This window comes from Chelonia mydas, chromosome 27 (assembly GCF_015237465.2).
Source record: "Chelonia mydas isolate rCheMyd1 chromosome 27, rCheMyd1.pri.v2, whole genome shotgun sequence".
Lineage (NCBI taxonomy): Eukaryota > Metazoa > Chordata > Testudines > Cheloniidae > Chelonia > Chelonia mydas.
The window spans coordinates 2,712,193-2,734,619 of NC_057860.1; the positions used below are offsets into that span (position 1 = coordinate 2,712,193).

Consider the following 22,427-nt stretch of genomic DNA (forward strand, 5'->3'; position numbering starts at 1 on the left):
CTCCCCAGGAAAGGGGGTGTAAGGGCTTGGGGCGATATTTTGGGGGAATAGGAACTCCAAGTGGTCCTTTCCCTGATTCTTTGTTAAATCACTTGGTGGTGGCAGTGTACCCTCCAAGGGCAAAGAATTTGTGCCTTGGGGAAGTTTTAACCTAAGCTGGCAGAAATAAGCTGAGGCAGTTTTTCATGTGGGTCCCCACATCTGTATCCTAGAGTTCAGAGTGGGGAGGGAACCCTGACAGGCACGCATCCGATGAAGTGGGTTTTAGCCCATGAAAGCTTATGCTCAAATAAATTTGTTAGTCTCTAAGGTGCCACAAGTCCTCCTGTTCTTTTTGCTGATACAGACTAAAATGGCTGCCACTCTGAAATCAGTCTCTGCTGTTCTTGACACAGCTTAGTCTCCTGAGGACTGAAAAGCTTTAGTTTAATGGAAGTTTTTGTGCTGAATATAGTGGTATCCAAGTAAAATGTAATAGCTCATCAGACCCAGGAGGTCAGACTAAATGGTGTAATAATGGTCCCTTCTGGCCTTAAGTTCTGTGAAATAGACCAAGCAGTGGTCAGCACAGCATGCAAGCAGGCAGAGTTCTTCAGAGCCCTTCTTGCTGTGTGGCTAGGTCAGCTGGTGAGCCATCTCTACAAAAACCAGCTCTAGTGTGTAGCCGCAGAAATGGAAAAAGGAGGCAACAGGGAGCAGAAAGCAGCCCTGGCTGACATGACAGCATATATGCTGTATCCTGACCCCACAAGGCAGTTGTCTCCCCTTTGCCCTACAATACTGAAAATGAAGCTCCCCAAGATGAATCCCAGCTCCTCTGCTGGGCACCGAGGGAACAATCTTTCAGAAAAAGGCAGCTTCCTCCAGCCCTCCCAAATGCATTTTCTGTGGTCTGTCTAGCTCCTTCAGGCACGGTAGTGCAGAGCACAGATGCTCTACTATACACGCACACCACACTTCCAGGCCTGCAGGAACAGAAGAGACCAAAGTTCTAACATTGTGTTCCCAGAGCAAATCTGGGTCAGATTAAAGAATTTTGTACCTACTAGCTCCCTTGAGCATGGTGCGGGGAGAAAGATTCCTTGATCAGTAGATAAGGAACTGCAGGAATGAGATTGGTCTTCTTAGTTTGGACTGTTGACAGGGATGCATGTGTACAAAAGAATATGGCTGCCATCAATCACAAGCCCATTCCTCGTTCCAAGACAGAGTCTCTTTATTACAGTGCACTTCTCAGCGAAGTTACAACATGGTTCAAAAACCAAATCCACATTTGGCTTGTATCTGATTCACACTTCACTTCTTCCCCCGCCCCCCTGTAGTATTTTTATAGACGTACATTTTTGAACATGAATATATGAAACTTTTCTATTAAAAAGACATTTCTGCTTCATTTCCTCAATAGTCCAAGTAGATTTCAAATGGTTAAAAGACTGACAGACAGACATTCTCTCCTTCCACTGGGTCCCCCCCATTTTTTATTTTTATTTAAAAGAGGCAAAGGAGTAACTGCACATTCTGTTCACTGCAAAGCATTACTATCAATGGAAGAAGAGGGCACCAGCCTGTTCTTCCACATTGTGACCAAAAGGGAAGAGGAGATAGTGGAGACTTCAGGTGAGAAAGGCAAACGCAAGTGGCGGAAGAGTACTTTTGACCCACCCAATAACATCAGACACAGTGCAGTGTTTGCCAAACCACATATGTTTTGCTGAAACTGGAATGGATTTTTTGGACATGAGAATTGCTTACACAGCACTAGCCAGGCTGCTCCAGTCTAGTCTCCATGCATGTCCCCCAAATCCCCTTTATCATTAGATTCCTTTCTCCCCCTTGACATCAAATTACTGACGTTCACAGACTGATAGGGTTCCTGCAACAGAGATAATCTAAATTGGTAGTTAGAATTGATAACCGTACAAGACATCGCTATCCATTCCAAGGGAGCATAGGATGTTTTGTACAAAGCAGGAGCGGGAGCAGTAATCTCAGAAGCCTCGTTTCCAGCCTGCCGATGGAGATTCTAACAGATACCAGTAACTAAGGTCTTTTGTGAAATAAGTCACTTGACCTGTCCAGATGTCTGATCCTTCCTCCCAAGCTGAGCTTCTGCCATCCCACAAGAGAGGAATTAGCTAGAGGGGCTAATATATGACTGGAGCTGGGGAAACCTTGATCCAAAAAAGCCCCACAACCCCCCCAAACAAATTACTTTACAATGAGGTATGTTCTATACAGCAGAGTAAATTACACAGTTCCCACCACAGAACACACTGTCTATGCTACTGTTCAACTGAACCAGAAGAGACATCTCGCTCTACAGAAAGTTGCGTGGGTCAGGGGTCTGAAATACTGACTAACATGCTGGTATATAGTCCCATGGCAACATTCAGAAAGAGTAAAATTATTCTACTGAAAAATAACGAAGGAAGGAGATCAAACTGTACACTGCAACAGACTGCACTGATAAACGGGGAAAACAAAACTCGCACGAGACAACTGCAATGATAACCTGGTGTGTAAAACGGAGTTTTCTTGTCCTTCAGTTGCTGAGGGTCCTTTTTCCAATCATGTCCCATCGAATACCCTAAGTTCTGCTTGCTGGTGTAAAAATGCTACGTTCAAAGCTATGGAAGGTAGTGTTTAAAATAGAATACTATTGGTTTTATTTTACAGCATGTTTAAGGCACAGTGTGAGAAAGCTGCTCCCACTCCCAGACGTGCACACCTGTGTGATCTCTCTCTCCCTCTGACACACACACGCACACACACACACACAGCAGAGGCTGGCTGGTTCTGATGAGATGCTCAGGGAATTGATCACTTCTGATTTTTGAGCTGGTTGGAGAGCCAGTCCAATCCCTCATAAAGCCCGTCTCCACTGGTGGCGCATGTTGCTTGGATGTACCAGTTCCTCTGACGAAGGGAATGCAAGCCAAGTTTGTCGGTGATCTCTGCAGCATTCATAGCATTGGGAAGGTCCTAAAGGGAAGTTTAATCACACAGAATGTTATAACTAAAAATGCTTTGCAGCCACTGAAACGCATTAAGATTAAACGTTTAAACTGAAACAAGGCAGGACATTCCAACGCAGTTCTTTAACTAGAGAGTTCTCTGTACACAGTGGAGCCCTGTCAAAACTACCGAATCCTTGCCAGCTAACTGGGGGGGGGGGTGCGTGTGTGTGTGGTATGCACCATAAACACAAGATAGGCTGCTCAGGACCAGTGTTCCCTCTAAGCTGTGCACCGGGGCTGCAGCTCAGCAGTCAATCAAGTGCCATGCACTTCAGGTGCCCCTCCCCTGCTGCCACACTGCTCCTGCCCTCTGCCTTGGAGCCCCTGGCCAGCTGCTCCTGGGAGCCTCCTGCTTGCTGTGTTGAGCGGGGGGTGGGGGGGAAGGTTTAAGTCAGGGTGTCCCCCTCCCATGTACTCCATCTCCGCAGAGGCGGGGGGAAGGGTTGGGACATGACAGGGCTCAGGAGCAGAATGTGGGATGGAGCTGCTGGCGGCTGCTGTGTCTGTACAAGCAGGCTTCAGACTGGTGAGTGCCTACCTAAAGGGACAGTGTTCGCACGCACGTTGTCTGTCTCTCTCTAACACGTCACATCCCTCGTCTCTCTCTCTCACACACACACACACAGTGTCAGCCTCTTCACACATGCACCGTGTCTCTCTTCACCCCCCCCGTCACAGTCTCAGACAATCCACACCCCCCATGTCCCTCTTTCCACACACACACACACACACACACACCCCCCCACCCCCCTCCCAACACATACTTGTATTATTGTTGTTACCTCTTGATACTTCCTGCAATGCACACATATTCTCTGTAATGTTATTCTTTCGAAGTGCTGCTATTTTAGTGTTTTGGCTGGTCTGTGCATTTCATCATTTTATTTCTCTTATGCTTAAATTTAATCCTTTGAGTAGTGAGTTCTAAAATGCCAGTCCTGGCTGGAGTAATTATCCCTATGGTAACTTTTAAAAAAGTATGTTATATCTAGGATTTTTGTTTCTACTGGCGGGACACACCTCAATATTGGTGCACATAACAAAATTCATTCTGCATACGGATGGAAAAAATTAGAGGGAACATAGGTGGGGTCCTGCATCAGTCTGCTACCTAAACCCAACTTACTTCAAGTGTTTTAGGGACACCTGAAAGGTTTAGATGAAAGTGAAGCAAATAACTGAAGTCTGCTACGATGGGGAGATGAGCCTATGCCTGACTATGAATTTCAGTATGAACAGGTCTGACTTGTCATTTGGATTTGCTGTGCCTGCCACACTAATGAACTAATGACTCCTACATTCCTAAGCAGGTAGGCAAAATGGCTGGAAGAACCAGCGGGAATGTCAGGCAAGTATTGTAAGGCTGGCATGGATTACAAGCAAATTTTAACTGAAGAGTTGAATGTAGCTGGAAGAATCTAATCTAGACATTGACAGCAGGAGTGGGGCAGAGTGACAACAGATCAGCCTTGCAAGAACTGAAATTTTACCAGCTCAGGTACAAATACCATTTGCCCATCCTCCTCATGAGGATAATTAAGATGCTAAGGATATTTGCTCCACTAAATTAAGATTTACTCTTCCCAGAACAGCAAAATTTCAAAAGGCTGAATTACAAGAAGTCCGAAAACATCAATCTCACCTATGCAGGAGTTCTTCCTCCACCCCACCTAATCTCTCCCAGGCAGAGACTGCACCAGGGCTGTGCACTAGCAAGAACTCATAGGGTAGTTCCAGTTTCAGAAGATAAATATTTTCATTCCCCACAGCCAGTTCACTGTCTAGCCTGGAACCTTTTCCTGGTTAGGATCAGAGATTCCAAAGCCAGAAGCAACCATTGTGATCATCTGGTTTGACATCCTGTGTAATACAGGCCCTGGAACTGCTCCACAATAATTCCTTTTGAACCAGAGCAGATCTTGCAGAAGATTTAAAGACCGCCAATGCTGGCAATCACAAGGGCCATCCATGAAGACCTAGAAAAGATAGGGATCAGGAGACACCTCACCTGTTTGTTTACAAACACTAGTAAAACGGCATCCCGGAGCTCGTCTTCTGCCAACATTCTGGTGAGTTCTTCTCTTGCTTCATTCACTCTCTCCCTATCATTGCTGTCCACTACAAAGATTAAGCCTAAGCAGGAGTCAGAGGAGAGATGCAATCAGTGCTCAGTAATAACCAGGTCACATAAGAAGGGCCATACGGAGTCAGACCAATGGTCCATCTAGCCCAGTATCCTCGAACACTGGCCAGATGCTTCAAAGGGAATGAACAGAACATGGCAATTTCAAGTGATCCACCCCTGCTGTCCAGTCCCGGCTTCTGGCAGTTGGGGGTTTAGGGACACCTGGGGCATGGGGTTGTGTCCCTGACTATCTTGGCTATAGTCACTAGTGGGTCTTTCATCATACTTTGACCTAGTTCACAGAGAAGGAAAAAATTAGCTAACATGTCCTTTCAATTACATAGCCAAAGATTATGAATTTTCACCTTGTGCAAGGCTAATTCCTCAAGCCTCCACTCCTGGTAAAACCCAAGTAAAGTTGGAGTACTGATAATGTGTCATCCCAGCTAATCTTATTTTAACGAAAGACCCCAATTTCTGAAAGTGTCAAATTGAAACTGACAATTTCTACCGCAGGCTGCTAGAAAAAGCTAACCCTACGGCCTCTTTGTAGGCCTGTTAAAGTAATGCCTGGCTCACTACAGTCCAGCAACTTGCTCTGCAGAGCCAAAACCTAAACTCCAACACCTCCACCTTGGTTTGAGCTTGTTTCCAGAGCGAGGTGCTAAAATTCAGCAGAGGGCATCCAGCATCAACTGCATGTGGATCCTTTTCAAGGCGTCCACCCCCACAGTCGCTGCACAAATAAAAGCATTTCTTAAATAGGCCATTTTGGAGGTGTGGGCTGTATCGCAGGAAACCCTTCACTAAATTACCGGGGACTTACACAAAAGGCTCTATCCAGGCTCGGAACTGCCATGTCAGTCACATTGATTTAACTGTGTGTGTGGCAGGTAAGAGAGGTTTCAAAAAGTGCTTTAAAACAGAAACCTTAACTATGGAGACCATAGCAGCCACTCCAGAACTAGGTAAAGAATTAAAGAGTGGCACAGAGGGAGAAGTGAAAGACAAGATATAAGACTGACGTTTGTTGGCTTAGAGAAGCCACGGCCGAGGCCCGAACAGTCACATGCACAAGGCCGACAGCATTTAGCCAAGTGACAGTCACAGTACGTATGCGGTTTAAATATGTGCACTTACCTTGTGTGTTCTGGAAATAGTGTCGCCAGAGGGGTCTGATTTTATCTTGGCCACCCACATCCCAGACTGTGAAGCTTATGTTTTTGTATTCTACAGTCTCCACATTGAAACCTGCATGGGAAGAAAGTCAGAGAACTTAGGAAGGAAGAATCCCATGCACCGCTACAGACTGAGGACCGGCTGGCTAAGCAGCAGTTCTGCAGAAGAGGACCTGGGAATTACAGTGGATGAGAAGCTGGCTATGAGTCAGCAGTGTGCCCTTGTTGCCAAGAAGGCCAACGGCATATTGGGCTGCATTAGTAGGAGCATTGCCAGCAGACTGAGTAGAGGGGAATAATCACGTCCCTCATCATTGGTGAGGCCACATCTGGAGTACTGCATCCAGTTTGAGACCCCCCCGCCCCACTCAGAAGGGATGTGGACAAATTGGAGAGAGTCCAGCAGAGGGCAATGAAAATGATTAGGGGGCTGGGGCACATGACTTACGAGAAGCTGAAGGAACTGGGCTTGTTTAGTCTGCAGAAGAGAAGAGTGAGGGGGGATTTGATAGCAGCCTTCAACTACCCGAAGGGGGGTTCCAAAGAGGATGGAGCTCAGTTGTTCAGTGGTGGCAGATGACAGAACAAGAAGCAATGGTCTCAAGTTGCAGTGGGGAGGTCTAGGTTGGATATTAGGAAACACTATTTCACTAGGAAGGTGGTGAAGAACTGGAATGGGTTACCTAGGGAGGTGGTGCTGGAATCTCCCTGCTTAGAGGTTTTTAAGGCCCGGCTTGATAAAGCCCTGGCTGGGATGATTTAGTTGGGGTTGGTCCTGCTTTGAGCAGGGGATTGGACTAGATGACCTCCTGAGGTCTCTTCCAATGCTAATAGTCTATGAAATGATCACTTAGATGGTCATAAGTGTGTTTTTGGTGTATTACTTATGAATTTCAAAATGTTTGTTGTGGGAGTATTTATCAGTTACATTTTCACTGTCACTGCTGGACTTCTGAAATGATTTTTTATTGCTCAACATAATCAACCATCCTAGGGGAAGATTTCCTCTTCAAAAGTACAGTTTTATTAGGACTTTATGAATTTTAACATTAAATTTTTTTTCCCAAGCTGTTTGGTATGTTGCTAGAGAAAGGGTGTTAGATTTATATAATCCTTATGATTTATTATTTCCCCTATCAAACTGGGTTTAGAATAAGTTATATATTTAAACAGTGAGACAAACGGCTGTAGGAGGAATCTTTCATTGACCTTTAAAACAAAAACCCTGTACTGAGTAATAGAGTGACTTTTTAAAAAAAAAAAACAAAAAAAAAAACAACATTTTGTTTCGATGGTCTAGGTTAGACGAAGGGAATTGAACACTTATTTGCAATATCTACAGCTTCATCTGCCGGTCCCATCAGCAGAGCTGTAACTAAACAGACAAATTACCTGAGTGTATTTAACGAAAACAAAACGAAAACAAAACCCCATCACCCAGAGAAACCATGGAGGAGTTCATAAGCATGAAGAACAAATTCCAGCCAGACTCCATAGATGAAAAGTGTGTTTGGTTCATTCATGGAACAATTTTTCCCTTTAGTCTTGTTTTAGAACAAACATTTAATTGACATGATTCAATCATTATGACCAGGCTACACTCCACCTGGCAGAGCTGGAAGGTTGCTGGATACACTGAGAAGGAAGTGTGCAAAACATGTTAATAGGAAATTTGTTAATCTGAATCTTGATGGGTGGAGCAATGTACACAATAACCCAGTAATATGTGTGTGGCAACAGAAGATGTGGTTGTTTCTATAAGATAAACAACTGATACATCAGGAAGTGCCCATATAGCAGATTTAGTAGTGAAAGCTATAACTAACTGTGAACAAAAATTCAAACGTCAAGTGCATAGCTTTGTCATGCTGCAAATGTAGCAAAGAGGAAAAGAAATCTAGACGAAGAGAATGAAGGGAACCTGAAACTTATAATAAAAAGGGTGCTGTGCTCATTTGATGCATCTTTTAAAGTTAAGAACAAGTCCAGGAATAAAGGAAAACATTTTTGAAATTGAAAAACACTTCCACTTTGCTTCAGCTTCCCTGGAGAGAGGAGGATCCAAACTCATTCTCTTCCAAGATGTATGATGGAATTCAGTGAGTGACTTGAGCTATTTATTAAGAACTGGCCTATTCTAATAATTTGTGAAGAAAATGGAGACAAAAAGAGGAAACTATTGCAGCCAAAGTAGTCAACATTGGGCTAAAGAGAAATGCCGAAGATATGCTGAATAGCTTGAAACCTATTTCCATAGCCCGGAACATACTGCAGAAAGATTGCTACTCTGCTACTGATGCGGTTGAAATTTGCAAAGAACTTCAAGAGCCAGTGAAGAAAGACAGAGGCACCAACAGAGTTAAGCAGCAGGCAATAAAGAAGCAGGTGGATCACGCATTTGCTCCACCTCATTTAGATGCCTAGCTGCTGCAGAAGAACCTGCTGCTATGACATGGGCATCTAATAATCACCTCTGTCATACCAACCATAACAGAGATCAGGGCTAGAGGGGACCATTCAAGCAGTAGGTGTTGACTGATGTTTTAAAAAAGTCACACCACTGAACTGGTGGAAGTCACTAGCTAAGCACCTGGAACCAGAGTTTGTTGAAGGGCTAAACCAGCTTCTGACAGCAATTGCCTCTTTTGTAGGCACAGAACGAATTTTTTTTTTTTTTTATTTAGACTAATTCATTCAAAGTTGAGAAATCAACTGGGAGATGAAAAAACAAGAAAGCTTGTATCTCTTCCAGACTACAAATGAAAATAAGGAGGGGATGAGATCTGGTTGTTTTAAATTTTGAAGAACAGCCTAAATAACTTAGGAGATGGTTGTCTCATTTCCAGAACATTTAATGTTGTTTTGTTTAATAAATTGTATATGCTGTTGTGTGTTTAATAAAATTCCAGTTGCCATCCTAATGCTGCTTGACAAAAATCATGAGGAAAGTTAATTATCTAATAAGCAGTATATCATTTACCATTTTCTAACATACTAAAATTGTATAATTAATAAGAAGCTGAAAATATTAAGCTATATAATTGCTTAAATAAATGTATACAGGGTACCCTCCTACGTAGCAAAAAGATTTACCAAATCTTGTGTAAAGGCTCTATTTAGTTGTACATGAACATGTTTTAATGATTATATAAACCAGTGAGAATGCACCTTTCTTTGAAAAATAAAGGAAGTACAACTGGAAAAGGTGATTAAAATTGATGCTTTCCACTTGGTGATTTAAATTGCCTTGTTTTAAAATCAATCCACCCTGGCCCAAGGTAGGGATGTAAATATTGGTTAAAAAAGTTCACCGGTTAAGTGATTAAAATTATATCATTTAACTGGTTAACTGAAGTCATTCCATGGCAGGCCAGAGTGGGGCAGCAGGGGCTAGGGTCCTGCTGAGACCAGGGCCCCGCCAGGCTGCACACCGAGGCCTGGGTTGCTCTGGCCTGGCTTCCCTGGGCTGTGCCCGTGCTCCGTGGCTCCCGCATGGGATAACTGTTAAGGTCCGGTTAACAGTAAGCCTAATGCTTACCAGTTAACCTTTTACATCCCTAGCCCAAGGTTAGGGTCTGTGACAGAACTGGGAACAGAACCCATATCTCCCATTTCCTAATCCCCAGTCTGAACCATTAGACCATATTGCCTCTTTGTAAATTTCAGTCCACGCATCCCATTAATCAAACATACATTTAACAACAGTGTTAGGACAAGAGGTTTTCTGCTCCTTTTAGAATCAGGGATCATTACAGTGAAGTTAGAGAAGTGCTTTAACTCTCTACTCTAATACCAGGTTCTTCTGGCCACTCTCAACCCACACTACATGACCTGTTATAAGGCACAACAGTGCTCACAAACTGGTGCGTCAGAAAGTCCTTGTGAATCACTGATTACGTTCCCTTACTGCACACATCTAATGGAGTCCGTATATTAGTAAAACCTACCTATTGTTGGGATGGTGGTCACAATTTCCCCCAGCTTAAGTTTGTAAAGGATGGTGGTTTTTCCTGCTGCATCCAGACCTACCATGAGAATTCGCATTTCTTTCTTCCCAAAGAGGTTTTTAAACAGTTTTTCAAAGACGTTCCCCATTGTAGTTGGTTATGTTCTCTGTTAAGAAAAAAAGATTGATTTAGCACCTCCCCATGCCTGTGCTGTGCAAGAGTGAATCTCTGTATAGGTGTCCCCATCTAAGGGGAATTCCTGCTTACATGCAATCCCAGAATGATTCTTAACCACCAAATACAGATTCACAGGATTATTGACTGCATCTCTTCTCCACCCCCGCTGCATTAGGAAGAGTGCCTGAGACATAAGCCCTTGTATGAGGCAGGACTTGCTCACAGAATTTGGCAAGAACAGGGCTGATATTGCAGAAATACACATTCCTGAGAAGTGCTAGTCAGAGTACTCATGCAAACACAGCCCGCTATCAAGTGGTACCAGAACACCCCCGCTATCAAGGATGGTACAAAAACATTCCCCAAGGATAAAAGGAACACACTGACCCCTCCTAAAAGAGAAGGTCAGGATGACAGTACATAGAGATGTTTTGATCGAACATGTACAAGATGATGGGTGAGAACTATCGATGTAAGGAGTCAGTAACTATGTCAAAGGAGCAGTACTAACTTGTTTGTATCAGCGTATAAAAATGTGTCTCTGGCCAGCTGAGGGGGGCAGTGGAAAGTCCTGAGATTTACTACGCTGTGTCCATTGTCACAGGCATACAGGTCTTAGTATCCTCGTAGAGTCTGCCAGGTGCTGCTATTACCGTGCTTCGTCAACAGTAAACCTGGCCAGGTGCCTTCACTTAAAACCGAGTCTATGGATTTACCGGGCAGTTTAACTGAAGTCTGCTGTCTGCGTGGAGCTGAGACAGCACAAAGAACACACCTGCAGCCAACATCTAACCACACCCGCAATGGGTCTGCTCATTGCCTTATTAGATTGAAAACAGGTGCACAGCACCCTGCCTGTAAAGCAGTGAACGGCCACGTACAGCCACTGTAGTCAACTACCATAAGGAAAAAGCTGAGCAAATGCAGGGTTTTAATCACTGGTTGATTTCAACATACAATTTCTGCTCAACCAAGTGAGAGCACATATTATGCGTGTGTGTGTTTAATTCAGAACACTAGAATAAGGGGGAAGATCTAAGTCTCCTCTTGAGTGATCAGCTGAGGCTTGTGCTGCAAAATGTAGGTACGCCTTGGAATTAAACGTCTCCCTTCCCCCGCTGCACCACAGAGTATGCTGTGACCCTATTTGCATATGTGTTTTCAGAGAGCTTCCTAAAAAGTTTCAAACTACATTCCTACTCATTGCAATACCGCAAGAGTCAGCTTCGGGAGTCCCAGCGGAGAGAGGATTCCAGGAACCATGCGTTTCTCCACTATGTATTCAGACAAGATTAGCAGCTGTCCCAGGCAGTCAGTAGTAACGGACATTTCAGAGTGCTAATCAAACTGATTTTTATTCAAACTAACCCCCTTGGCAACTCTATGCATAGCAGCTTGGTATGATAGGGAATGAGCATTAATGTTCTAGCCTGAAAGCTGTGATTTCCAGGCCTTCATGGGTAGTGCATGACTAGTATTTCTGAACTCTGGAGACAATGAAAGATCACTCTTTGGGGACTGAGAAAGGACAATGGTGAATGAAACCAAGGCAGATGACTCAGGGCTTTCTGCAAAGCTAGAATCTGGTGGTTTAGTCTGCCACAAGAGGAGGGTCCTGCAGTATTCAGAGAAATCAAGCATGGCTGGCAGGAGAGGTAAGGCTTAGTAGATGAAAATAGCAAATCTACTGTTTGAGATGCTATTGATTCTGAAGGGAGAGAGGGAGAAAGCAAGGAAAGGGAAAAGCGATAGATCCTCACCTGGCTTGTAACTTGGCTGCTAGCTCAAACTAAACTAAACCTCATGTTACATTTTGGAGTGTGCATCCCACCCGAGACTGGGAGAAACTACAAAATCCACCAGGTACAAATTAAAACTCTGACAAAAACATGACCCGTAGGAGGAAGAGCAGCCAGGGGAAACGGTCAGGCAGGTGGCAATGGGCCTACAGCCTCTCACCATTACCTAGTTTAGCCAGATACAAACTGAAGTTATCACCCAACTGAAACACTGATCATCTCAGCTTGATTCCTAGTAGGTCAAGAGCCCATATCACAAGCAGCCACCAGAACTGGAACCCTGGGCAGGCTCAGCCTAAAATCCAATCAGCAAATGATCAGGCTCATGTAACTCCTCATGATCATCCCCCTCTTGGTATAGGAGGCAGCACAATGCAGGGCAGTTACTGCCAGTGCTGTTCCAGGTTTAGTGCATGGAGGGCACCAGCCTTTTGTTTTATAAAACAACCCTCCATAGGAGACTAAAGTCAGCATCCACCTGACAAGTGCAACTGACTACAGTCTAAGAGAAACTGAACAGTAGCACAAGCAGGTGCTGTAGGTGGGACTGTAAGTCTGAGCTCTAGATGATCTCATGTAAGAGGAAGACAGCAATCCAGTTTATGATGAATCAGAATGAAGACCAAGATGGCTTGAAAACAAGTAGCTATTCATGCAAGTTAGAATGCTATCAAAAGGGGAAGCCATATTAAGGATGAAAATATAAAATAAACCCATAAAACTAAAGACATTGTTAGAGGATGTTGTGGCACCTTGACTTTGCAATGTCTAATCATTGCATGCTAGGGGTGCTATTACCAGTACCTACAGCAGTAGAGAGACCATTACCGGATGTGTGTCCATGCTTTACAAAGGAGGTTGCCAACCTCTGCACAAATTCTACTCCTTAGCTGACCTGGAGATGAACGCCTGCCAAAAGAAGGCTGTTTGTTCTCCAGGATGGTTTTGGACCGCCCCTCTGCTTACAAAACCATAACCATATTATGACCCAAATAGCTAGTTGGTTCTCCAGTTGGTTGGCCTCAACAATACATGGCAATGAGTTCTATGCCCTAATGTGTGGTGTGCAAAAGTGTCTGATAGATTCATGATTTTTAAGGCCAGTAGGGGCCATTAGGATCATCTGGTCCAGGGGTTCTCAAACTGGGGGTAGGGACCCCTCAGGGGGTTGCAAGGTTATTATGCAGGAGGGTCCATGAGCTGTCAGCCTTCACCCTAAACCCCACTTCACCTCCAGCATTTATAATAGTGTTAAACACCTATATATAAAAAAAGTGTTTAATTTATAAGGGGGGTCCGCCCTCAGACTTGCTATGTGAAAGGGGTCACCAGTACAAAAGTTTGAGAAGCACCGAGCTAATTTGACCTCCTGTTTGACACAGGCTGTAAAACATCCTACAGTAATTCCTGCATCAAGCCAATTTGAAATCTGAAAATTTTGGGTTCATTTTGGGGCACTCTTAGCTATTCCCTTGGACCAGACACTTGCAGGGAGGCTGCAGCAGCAGCTAGCTGCCAGTGAGACAGAGTGCTAATAAATGAACAGCGGCTGTTGCTGAGAAGAGCAAGCGAGTGAAGGAGAAAGTCTCGGGGGGGGGAGGGGGGGAGAGACTTTCCTCCACTTCTCCAGAAATTTTGTAGGAGCAGCAGAGCTTGATTGTGAGCTACTGGCAGCTTCCATTCTGGTTTGTAGTTCATGGCTTTTGAGTACATCCCAACCCTGGGACTCTGCATTCCCCCTCCACAGCTCATGCTGGGCCCTTACGGGGGAAAAATTCCTCTTCACACAAACAGAAGCTTGGACTATATCTATCAGGCCAAGGACCAATACTCATCTATCCCCAGCAGCTGGCTCAACAAGGAAGAGTAGCAGAGACTATCTCTTAGTTTAGAGACTATTTAATACTTTTAAGCAAGTTAGGATGAGCCAAAAAGCATTAAAGTTTTTGATTTTCTACAAAGACACTTTTTGGTGGAACCCATTCTTTAAAAGAAAAGGAGTACTTGTGGCACCTTAGAGACTAACCAGTTTATTTGAGCATGAGCTTTCGTGAGCCACAGCTCACTTCATCGGATGCATAGCATATCGTGGAAACTGCAGAAGACATTATATACACACAGAGACCATGAAACAAAACTTCCTCCCACCTCACTCCCCCGCTGGCAACAGCTTATCTAAAGTGATCCTCAAGTAGAGCCATTTCCAGCACAAATCCAGGTTTTCTCACCCTTCCCCCCCCCCCCGCCCACACACACACATACAAACTCACTCTCCTGCTGGCAACAGCCCATCTCCCTTTGAAACCCCTCTTTATAATGCGCATGATAATCAAGGTGGGTCACCTCCAGCACTAATCCAGGTTTTCTCACCCCCCCCCACCCCCCCCCCTTTTTTCCAAAAAACCACACACACAAACTCATTCTCCTGCTGGCAACAGCTCATCTTACAATGTGCACAGCAATAATCCAAGTTTAACCAGAACGTCTTGGGGGGGGGGTTTTGCAGGAAAAAAACAAGGGGAGACAGGCTACCTTGCATAATGACTTAGCCACTCCCAGTCTCTATTCAAGCCCAAATTAATAGTATCCAATTTGCAAATGAATTCCAATTCAGCAGTTTCTCGCTGGAGTCTGGATTTGAAGTTTTTTTGCTTTAAGATAGCGACCCTCATGTCTGTGATTGCGTGACCAGAGAGATTGAAGCGTTCTCCGACTGGTTTATGAATGTTATAATTCTTGACATCTGATTTGTGTCCATTTATTCTTTTACGTAGAGACTGTCCAGTTTGACCAATGTACATGGCAGAGGGGCATTGCTGGCACATGATGGCATATATCACATTGGTGGATGTGCAGGTGAACGAGCCTCTGATAGTGTGGCTGATGTTGTTAGGCCCTGTGATGGTGTCCCCTGAATAGATATGTGGGCACAGTTGGCAACGGGCTTTGTTGCAAGGATAGGTTCCTGGGCTAGTGGTTCTGTTGTGTGGTATGTGGTTGTTGGTGAGTATTCGCTTCAGGTTGGGGGGCTGTCTGTAGGCAAGGACTGGCCTTTCTCCCAAGATTTGTGAGAGTGTTGGGTCATCCTTCAGGATAGGTTGTAGATCCTTAATAATGCGTTCTTAGAGCTGTGTTGCTCGTGGCCATTCCAAGTAGGTGTGTGCAGGCCGCATGCCTAGGAGCCAGAAGGTTTTTTCCCCCGTGGTATCTGTCAGGTTGGTCCAGGCACCCCCTGGAGTTGCGCCCTCATGGTGCTGCATATTGGGCCCTGGCGACCCACTGCCTCTTCAGTTGCTTCTTGCTGGCATGGCTCCGACAGCGGGGAGGCAGGTGGGTCTTGGAATGGCCGCGAGCAACACATCTTGAAGAACAACAGTTACTGAAGGTAAGTAACCGTCCTTTCTTCAAGTAGGTTAACTCCCAAGCAGACTGCAGGAGGAGGGATCAGATCGCATCGCACTGAATCGCTGACTGAAGCGCCACCCTGCCGAATGCTGTGTAATCCCAGGCTTGTTGAGTGATGGCATAATGTGAGGTGAACGTGTGAATCGACGACCATGTCACGGCTCTGCAAATCTCCTGTATAGGGACATGTGCCTGCACCCTCGTGGACTGCACTGACAGCACATGGGCTGGTACACAGAATGTTCAAATGCAGAACGTGATCCACAATGAAATTCTCTGCGATGAAACCAAGAGGCCCTTCATCCTGTCCGCTATTACAATAAAGAGTTGGTTTGATTTACGAAATGGGTTTGTCCTTTTGATATAGAAAGCCAATTCCCATCTGATGTCTAGGGAATGGAGCCTTTGCTCCCGGCTGTTGGCATGTGGCTCAGGGTAGAACACTGGGAGGAAAATGTCCTGGCTTGTTTGAAACTGAAGGCAGTTACGACCTTAGGCAGAAAGGCTGGATGAGGGCACAACTGGGCCTTGTCCTTACAGAACACTCTATATGGAGGTTCAGATGTCAAGGCCTTGAGCTCAGACACCCTCCTGGCTGAAGTTATCATGACTAGGAATGCCACATTCCATGAGAGACAGAGGAGCGAGCATGTTGCTGCGGGCTCAAAGAGGGCCCTATTAGCCTGGAAAGCACCAGCTTAAGGTCCCATGCCAGTACTGGATGGTGAACTTGAGTATAACCTATCTATACTTAGGAAAAGCAGCCCACCATCAGACTAGCAAAGACTGATTGACCGCCAACCGCTGGGTGGAATGCAGAGATTGCTGCCAGGTGAACCTTTAAGGACAACGCTGCCAGACCTAGCTTCTTTAAGTACAACAGATAGTCCAAGATGAAAGGTATTGATGCTTGCAACGGAGACGTACCCTTTACATTGCCCAAATTGAAAATCTCTTCCACTTGGCCAAGTATACCACTCCAGTGGATGGTTTTCTGCTGCAGAGGAAGACCTCTCGAACGGGTTCTGAGCACGCCAACTCCATGGGGTTTAGCCATGAAGCTTCCATGCCGTAAAGGGGAGAGACTCAAGACTAGGATGCTGGAGATGGCTGTGGTTCTGAGTGACTAGGTCCAGCACCAGTGGCAGGGTGATCAGAGTGACTACCAACAGTTCTAGGAGTGTTGTATACTAGTGCTGGTAGGGCCAGGCTGGAGTTATCAGTATGATGGACACTCTTTCCCTTCTGACCTTGAGCAGGACCTTGTGAATGAGCAGGAAGTGCGGGAACACACATAACAGGTGGTCCTTCCAGGGAAGGAGAAATGCGTCCGCGATCAGCCTGGGCTGTGATTCAGGAAGGAGCAAAACTGCTGACACTTCCTGTTGAGTCTCATCGTGAATGGGGAACTCCACACTGTTGAAGATGCTGTTCACAACATCCAGACAAATGGACCATTTGTGGCTGTGGAAGGATCTGCTGAGATGGTCCGCCAGCTCGTTCTGGGATCCCAGAAGATAAGATGCCTCTAGGTGTATTGTGGGGGCTATGCAGAAGTCAGCTCGAGGACTTCCTGACATAGGGTGGAGCATGCTCCTCTCCTGTCTGTTTATATAAAATATTGCCTTTGTATTGTCTGTCATGACTGATAATACATCTGCCCTCCAGATGGGATTGGAACGTTTCACAGGCTAGGCAAAACGCTCTCCGCTCCCTGACATTGATGTGAAGTGAGAGCTCTGCTTGGGACCAGAGGCCTTGAGACCTGAGGGCCCCTAGATGTGATCCCCACCTGAACACTGATGTGTCCATGACTAGAGACATTGAGGGCCGAGGCCTGGAGAAGGACACTTCTCCGTATACTGCTTGAGCCACCACAGAAGAGACTCAGTAACCAGAGGAGGAAGTGAAACTAATCTTGTTCAGGCTGTCTGTTTGGCTGGTAGCCCTCCCCTCAACCCTTTGAAACCCTACACATTTTTGAAATCCCTTACCCAATTGTCCAGCTTGGCAAGCACACCTAGCTGCTCTCCACTGTTGTGTGCAACTGCCCAGCCAACCATGCCAGCTACACACTCCAGCCTGGAGTAGACAGAAGATATTGGATCTTCTTGGACCAAGGGGAGAAGAACCTCTGCAGGCACAGCTGTTGACCAGCTGTAGAAACGTGGACATCTACGAGCAGAGTGCAGAAGGGGGTACGACAGGGAGCAGCAGCAATGCCATGTGAAAGTGAAGGAGCTACAGCAGGCAGACCAGAAGACCACAGAGGCCAACAGTCAATCTGGTGCCAAGGTGCAGAACTGTCAAAGAGTTTTACAAAGAGCTGCCTGCCATACTTGGTGGACTCACCACAACTCTGCATACCACCGTAGATACCTCCAAGGATCCTGAGACACAGACATGCCATAAGGCAGGACCTGTCTGCAACTCTACCTCAGTCCAGTCAGTTGAGCATGGGCAAGCCCAGTGCAGGGGAAGGAACCTCAGGTAAGTATGTGAGTGCATTTCCCATTACAATAATGTATTGATGGTGCCCCAAACTTAGCAGGACACCGTTATTACCTTTTCACTAATTTACTCATACTGGAAGAGGAGTGGTACAAAGAGAACTGTTATTTGCTTTTCATTCCTCTGGAGAATTGGAGGGTGGGGTTGGGGGGAGGAAGTCATGAAGAACAGTTTATGTACACCGGGATATCCTGAATGAACCTCAATGAAACTTTCATGGAGGTACTGTGCAATCCTCTGCCAAAGGTTTCTAGGGATGGCAGCCTTATTTCTTCCTCTGCAGTGGGTCACTTTCCCACACCAATTGGAGCAGCACCATTGCAGTAAACAGTTTAGCAGTGTACGGGCCCAGATGGCTTCAGGATGCCGGCAGCAGCTGTGCTCTGTCCCTTTGTTACCCTCAGGAGTGAGATGAGCTAAAACCACCACTGGCTGTGGAAAACAGTGCTCGTATTCAGTGCATTGCCCTACACTCAATTTCATGCAACCGAGCAATTCTCTCGTTTCCCTCACCCCTAGCGGGCCATAATCACCATGGCTGGCGCTGTGAAGTTCAAATAAGCATGTCTTGTTAAAAACTTCAGAGGAACAATGGGAGGGAGTTCTGAACCTTAACTTTTGCCTTCTGTTGAGACTATATTGACAATGGTACCTGTGTATTTTATCTGCCACTACTGCTGTTGTGACCTTGAGGGGTTCCGCCTCTACACCCACAGAACATCTGAGCCAGATAAGGAGAAGAAAGAAGAGGACTTGGGATGACATGTTCAGCGAGATACCACAAGCCAGTGCTACATCAGACCATGAACAGAGGGCCTGGAGGCAGTGGTGAGCGGGAGCCAGTTCGCACGAACTGGTTGTTGAATTTTGAAGCCAGTTTAGAACTGGTTGTTAAAGGGGTGGGCAAACTGTCCTTTCTGTCCCGCCTGAGCTCTTGGCTGGGGAAGCTCCCCTAAGAATTTTTACTCACCCAGCGGCACTCCAGGCCTTTGGTGGCAGGTCCTTTACTTGCTCCAGGCCTTCGGCAGCAGGTCCTTCAGTGCTGCCGAAGACTCGGAGCAAGTGAAGGAACCGGTTCGTCAGCTTCTGGCAGCTCATCACTGCCTGGAGGGTGAATACTGCACACTATATGGAGGAGGAAAGGACAGACAGGAGAAAGGCCCAGGAAAAAGAGAGGGAGATGCACCAGGACATAACAGGTCTTCACCAGCAAGCACAGATGTTGCAGACTCTTGTGGACCTACAGGTTCAACAATCCTGAGCTCACCTTCCTTTGCAGTCCATGGAGAACTCCATGTTAGCACCTCACGCCACTCCCCACCTCGCACCATTCTACATGGGATACAGGGCTGCATCTTTACCCCTATCACTCCATGCAGGGGGACAGGCAGGACAACTACAGCTCCACATACAGCAACCGTAGCTCTCCCAGGTCAGCGTACGTGTAGCTAAAATGGACATGAATATTCTTTCCCCTTGTTAAGTTACATGTCTTAGTATCCTTATAGAGTCTGCTATTACTGTGCTTCATCAACAATAAACCTGGCTGGGTGCCTTCGTACCTTAGTGGTCATTGGGCAGTTCACTCAAGGTCTGCTGTGCTAAATGTCTGCGCAGAGCTGGGACAGCACACAGGAAAAACACGCAGCCAAACATCTGACCACAGTCTTCTGACTTTTGCCTTCTGTTGAGACTACATTTGTTACTGCTGGTAGTTATGGGTAGTTGGGTACCCATAACTACCAGCAGTAACAAAGTTAAAAGAAAAGGAGTACTTGTGGCACCTTAGAAACTAACAAATTTATCTGAGCATAAGCTTTCATGAGCTACAGCATGCATCTGATGAAGTGAGCTGTAGCTCACGAAAGCTTATGCTCAAATAAATTGGTTAGTCTCTAAGGTGCCACAAGTCCTCCTTTTTTTTTTTTTTTTGCAGACACAGACTAACACGGCTGGTACTCTGAAACCTGAAAGTAAGTTAAAACACACTATTGTGCATACAGCTTCTATACTGCGATAGAGAGATTCACATGTGAAGCCAGCTTCTACGAGAGCAAGTGCTTTGTTAGGGCCACCTTTGCAATACATCAGTCATATTTGTGCTTCTCCCTAGTCTCAACTGGCTACTTTTTGAACCCCTCTGCCTTAGAATTAAAGTAACTAGTGATGGGAAAGGTTGGGTTAAGTCCAGCCCCTAGAGGCTAGTGTAGGATTGTTGTTCCTAACATCACAACTCATCAAATTTATGAAACTTGGGTATCCAGGGAATTCCCAAGACCATGCAAACCTGAGACAGCATTAGAAGAGAAACCAGAGAACACCCAGGGAAGGTTAGGCTTGCTACAATAGTTTCCCATGTGTCTAAAAAGGTAAAAACATTATGTACAGCTGTAATGTTAGTATACTGGGCCAAATTAAAAAAACTTAAGTTGGCTGGGTTGCAAGGTCAAGCACTCAAAAATTAGGAACTGCCAGATTTCCTGTCAACCATGCAATCTTGATTGCAAGCCATTGCGTCTGTATAATGCTAGTCTCATTACATGGTTATATAGGTTTCAGAGTAGCAGCCGTGTCAGTCTGTAGCCGTAAAAAGAAAAGGAGGACTTGTGGCACCTTAGAGCCTAACAAAGGTATTAGAGCCCTTATGCGCTAATAAATTTGTTAGTCTCTAAGTTGCTCTAATAATGCAGCGGATGAAGTGAGCTGTAGCTCACGAAAGCTTATGCTCAAATAAACAGGTTAGTCTCTAAGGTGCCACAAGTCCTCCTGTTCTTTTTACAGGGTTATACACTTCACATACTGGACCTAGGGTGACCGGACAGCCCGATTTTACAGGGACAGTCACGATTTTTGGGTCTTTCTTATATAGGCTCCTGTTCCCCCCGCCCCATCCCGACTTTTCGCGTCTGCGGTCTGGTCACCGGCCCCGGCCCCCGCTCTCCTGCCGGCCAGGAGTAGCGCCAAGCGAGCGGCGCGAAGGCGGCACCCAGAAGCGCGAGTCCGGCCGCTGCCTGGACGTTGGCAGAGTCACTTCGAGCAGAGACGCTGCCGGCGCCCGGGGACCGGGGCGAGGGGAACCCGCCTCCCGCGGCGAGGAGACTCGGAACCGGCCCCGCGAGCCCCGCTCGGCGGGCGGCGACCCCAGGGCCGGACGGGGCGGCGCACTCGGCCCCGAGGCTAACGGCAGGCGCCCGCGGACAAACAGGCCCCGCGAGGGACCGGCGGCCCCGGACTGAGCGGCCCCGACGCCCCCTGGACCCGGCCCCGGCTGCCCGACACCCCCGGCCCGCTGGGCTCCGAGGCCGCCCCGGCCGGGCTGAGTCCCGGCTCCCCGCGCAGGCCGCTCCCGGGCCGCTGGGGCAGGATCCCCTCACGGGGCCGGCCCGCCCGGACACCGCAGCGCCCCACCGGCGGGACCCGGCCCCGCGCCGCGCTTACCCCGCGGGCCCCGGCTCCGTCCGCTCCAGCAACGAAATGGCGACGGCGGGGGGCGGGGCAAGGGGCGGCTAAACCCCGCCTACTTGCTCCCCTCTACCAATAGAAAGTGAGACGGGCAAGGTCAGCCAATCAGAGAAGCGCCAACCGCCAGAGGCGGGGCAGAACCAGCCGGCAGGCGCACAGCCAGTAAGGGAAACGCCGCTACTTCCACGTGACTCTCTTCCGGCTTCACGTTTTTAACCCGTCACCACGGCGAGCTCGCCGCGATTTATCCAATGGGCACGCAGCAGGGGAGGCGGTACCAACCAATGGCGGCTGCGTTCTGAGCGGATTGGCCAATGCCTGGGGCCGGCGGGCGGGGCCAGGCGCGGGCTGTATTTAAGGGCTCTCCCGGCGCTGCTGCGCTATAATTAGTGCCTCGGATGGGCGTGCGTGTGCTGGGGGCGGGGCTCGGGGCCGGGCCTGGCCTGGCCTGGCCTGGTCTGGTCTGTGGCCTGGGCCGGGCCCTGGCAGTGCGGGGGTGGGGCTGAGGCCGTGGGCACCTGCAGGGCTCGGGGGTCGCCCCCTCAGGCCCATGGCTCCTGGGGCGGCTGGAGCCTGGGGCGCCAGGCTGCGGTGTGGTCTGTGCAGGGTGGGTCCCAGCACGAGCCAGAGGCGCACCCTGACCCCAGCATAGGCTGCCTCTTGCCCAAGGGGCCCAAGCAGTGGCCTACGGAGACTTCCAGCTGCAGGGCAGGCTGCTGCGTCTTGCCCCAAGGGCCGCTTCCCCTGAAGACAGCAGGTCCCAGCTCGCAGTACTGTGCCTTGCGAGGAGCAGCCGCGTCAGCCCC

At 47.3% G+C, this 22,427-nt stretch overlaps 1 protein-coding gene across 1 annotated transcript; it reads right to left on the reverse strand.

The window, feature by feature from the left end:
• Positions 1–1,194: 1,194 nt before the first annotated feature.
• LOC102941438 (ADP-ribosylation factor 2) lies at positions 1,195–21,947 on the reverse strand. Its single transcript, XM_037886940.2, has 5 exons — positions 21,598–21,947; positions 10,268–10,433; positions 6,283–6,393; positions 5,026–5,150; positions 1,195–2,982 (listed from the first exon to the last, which is right to left on the reverse strand). Exons 2-5 carry the CDS (start codon positions 10,413–10,415, stop codon positions 2,821–2,823), a joined length of 546 nt encoding a protein of 181 aa, XP_037742868.1. The 5' UTR covers positions 10,416–10,433; positions 21,598–21,947; the 3' UTR covers positions 1,195–2,820.
• Between the last annotated feature and the right edge of the window lie 480 nt (positions 21,948–22,427).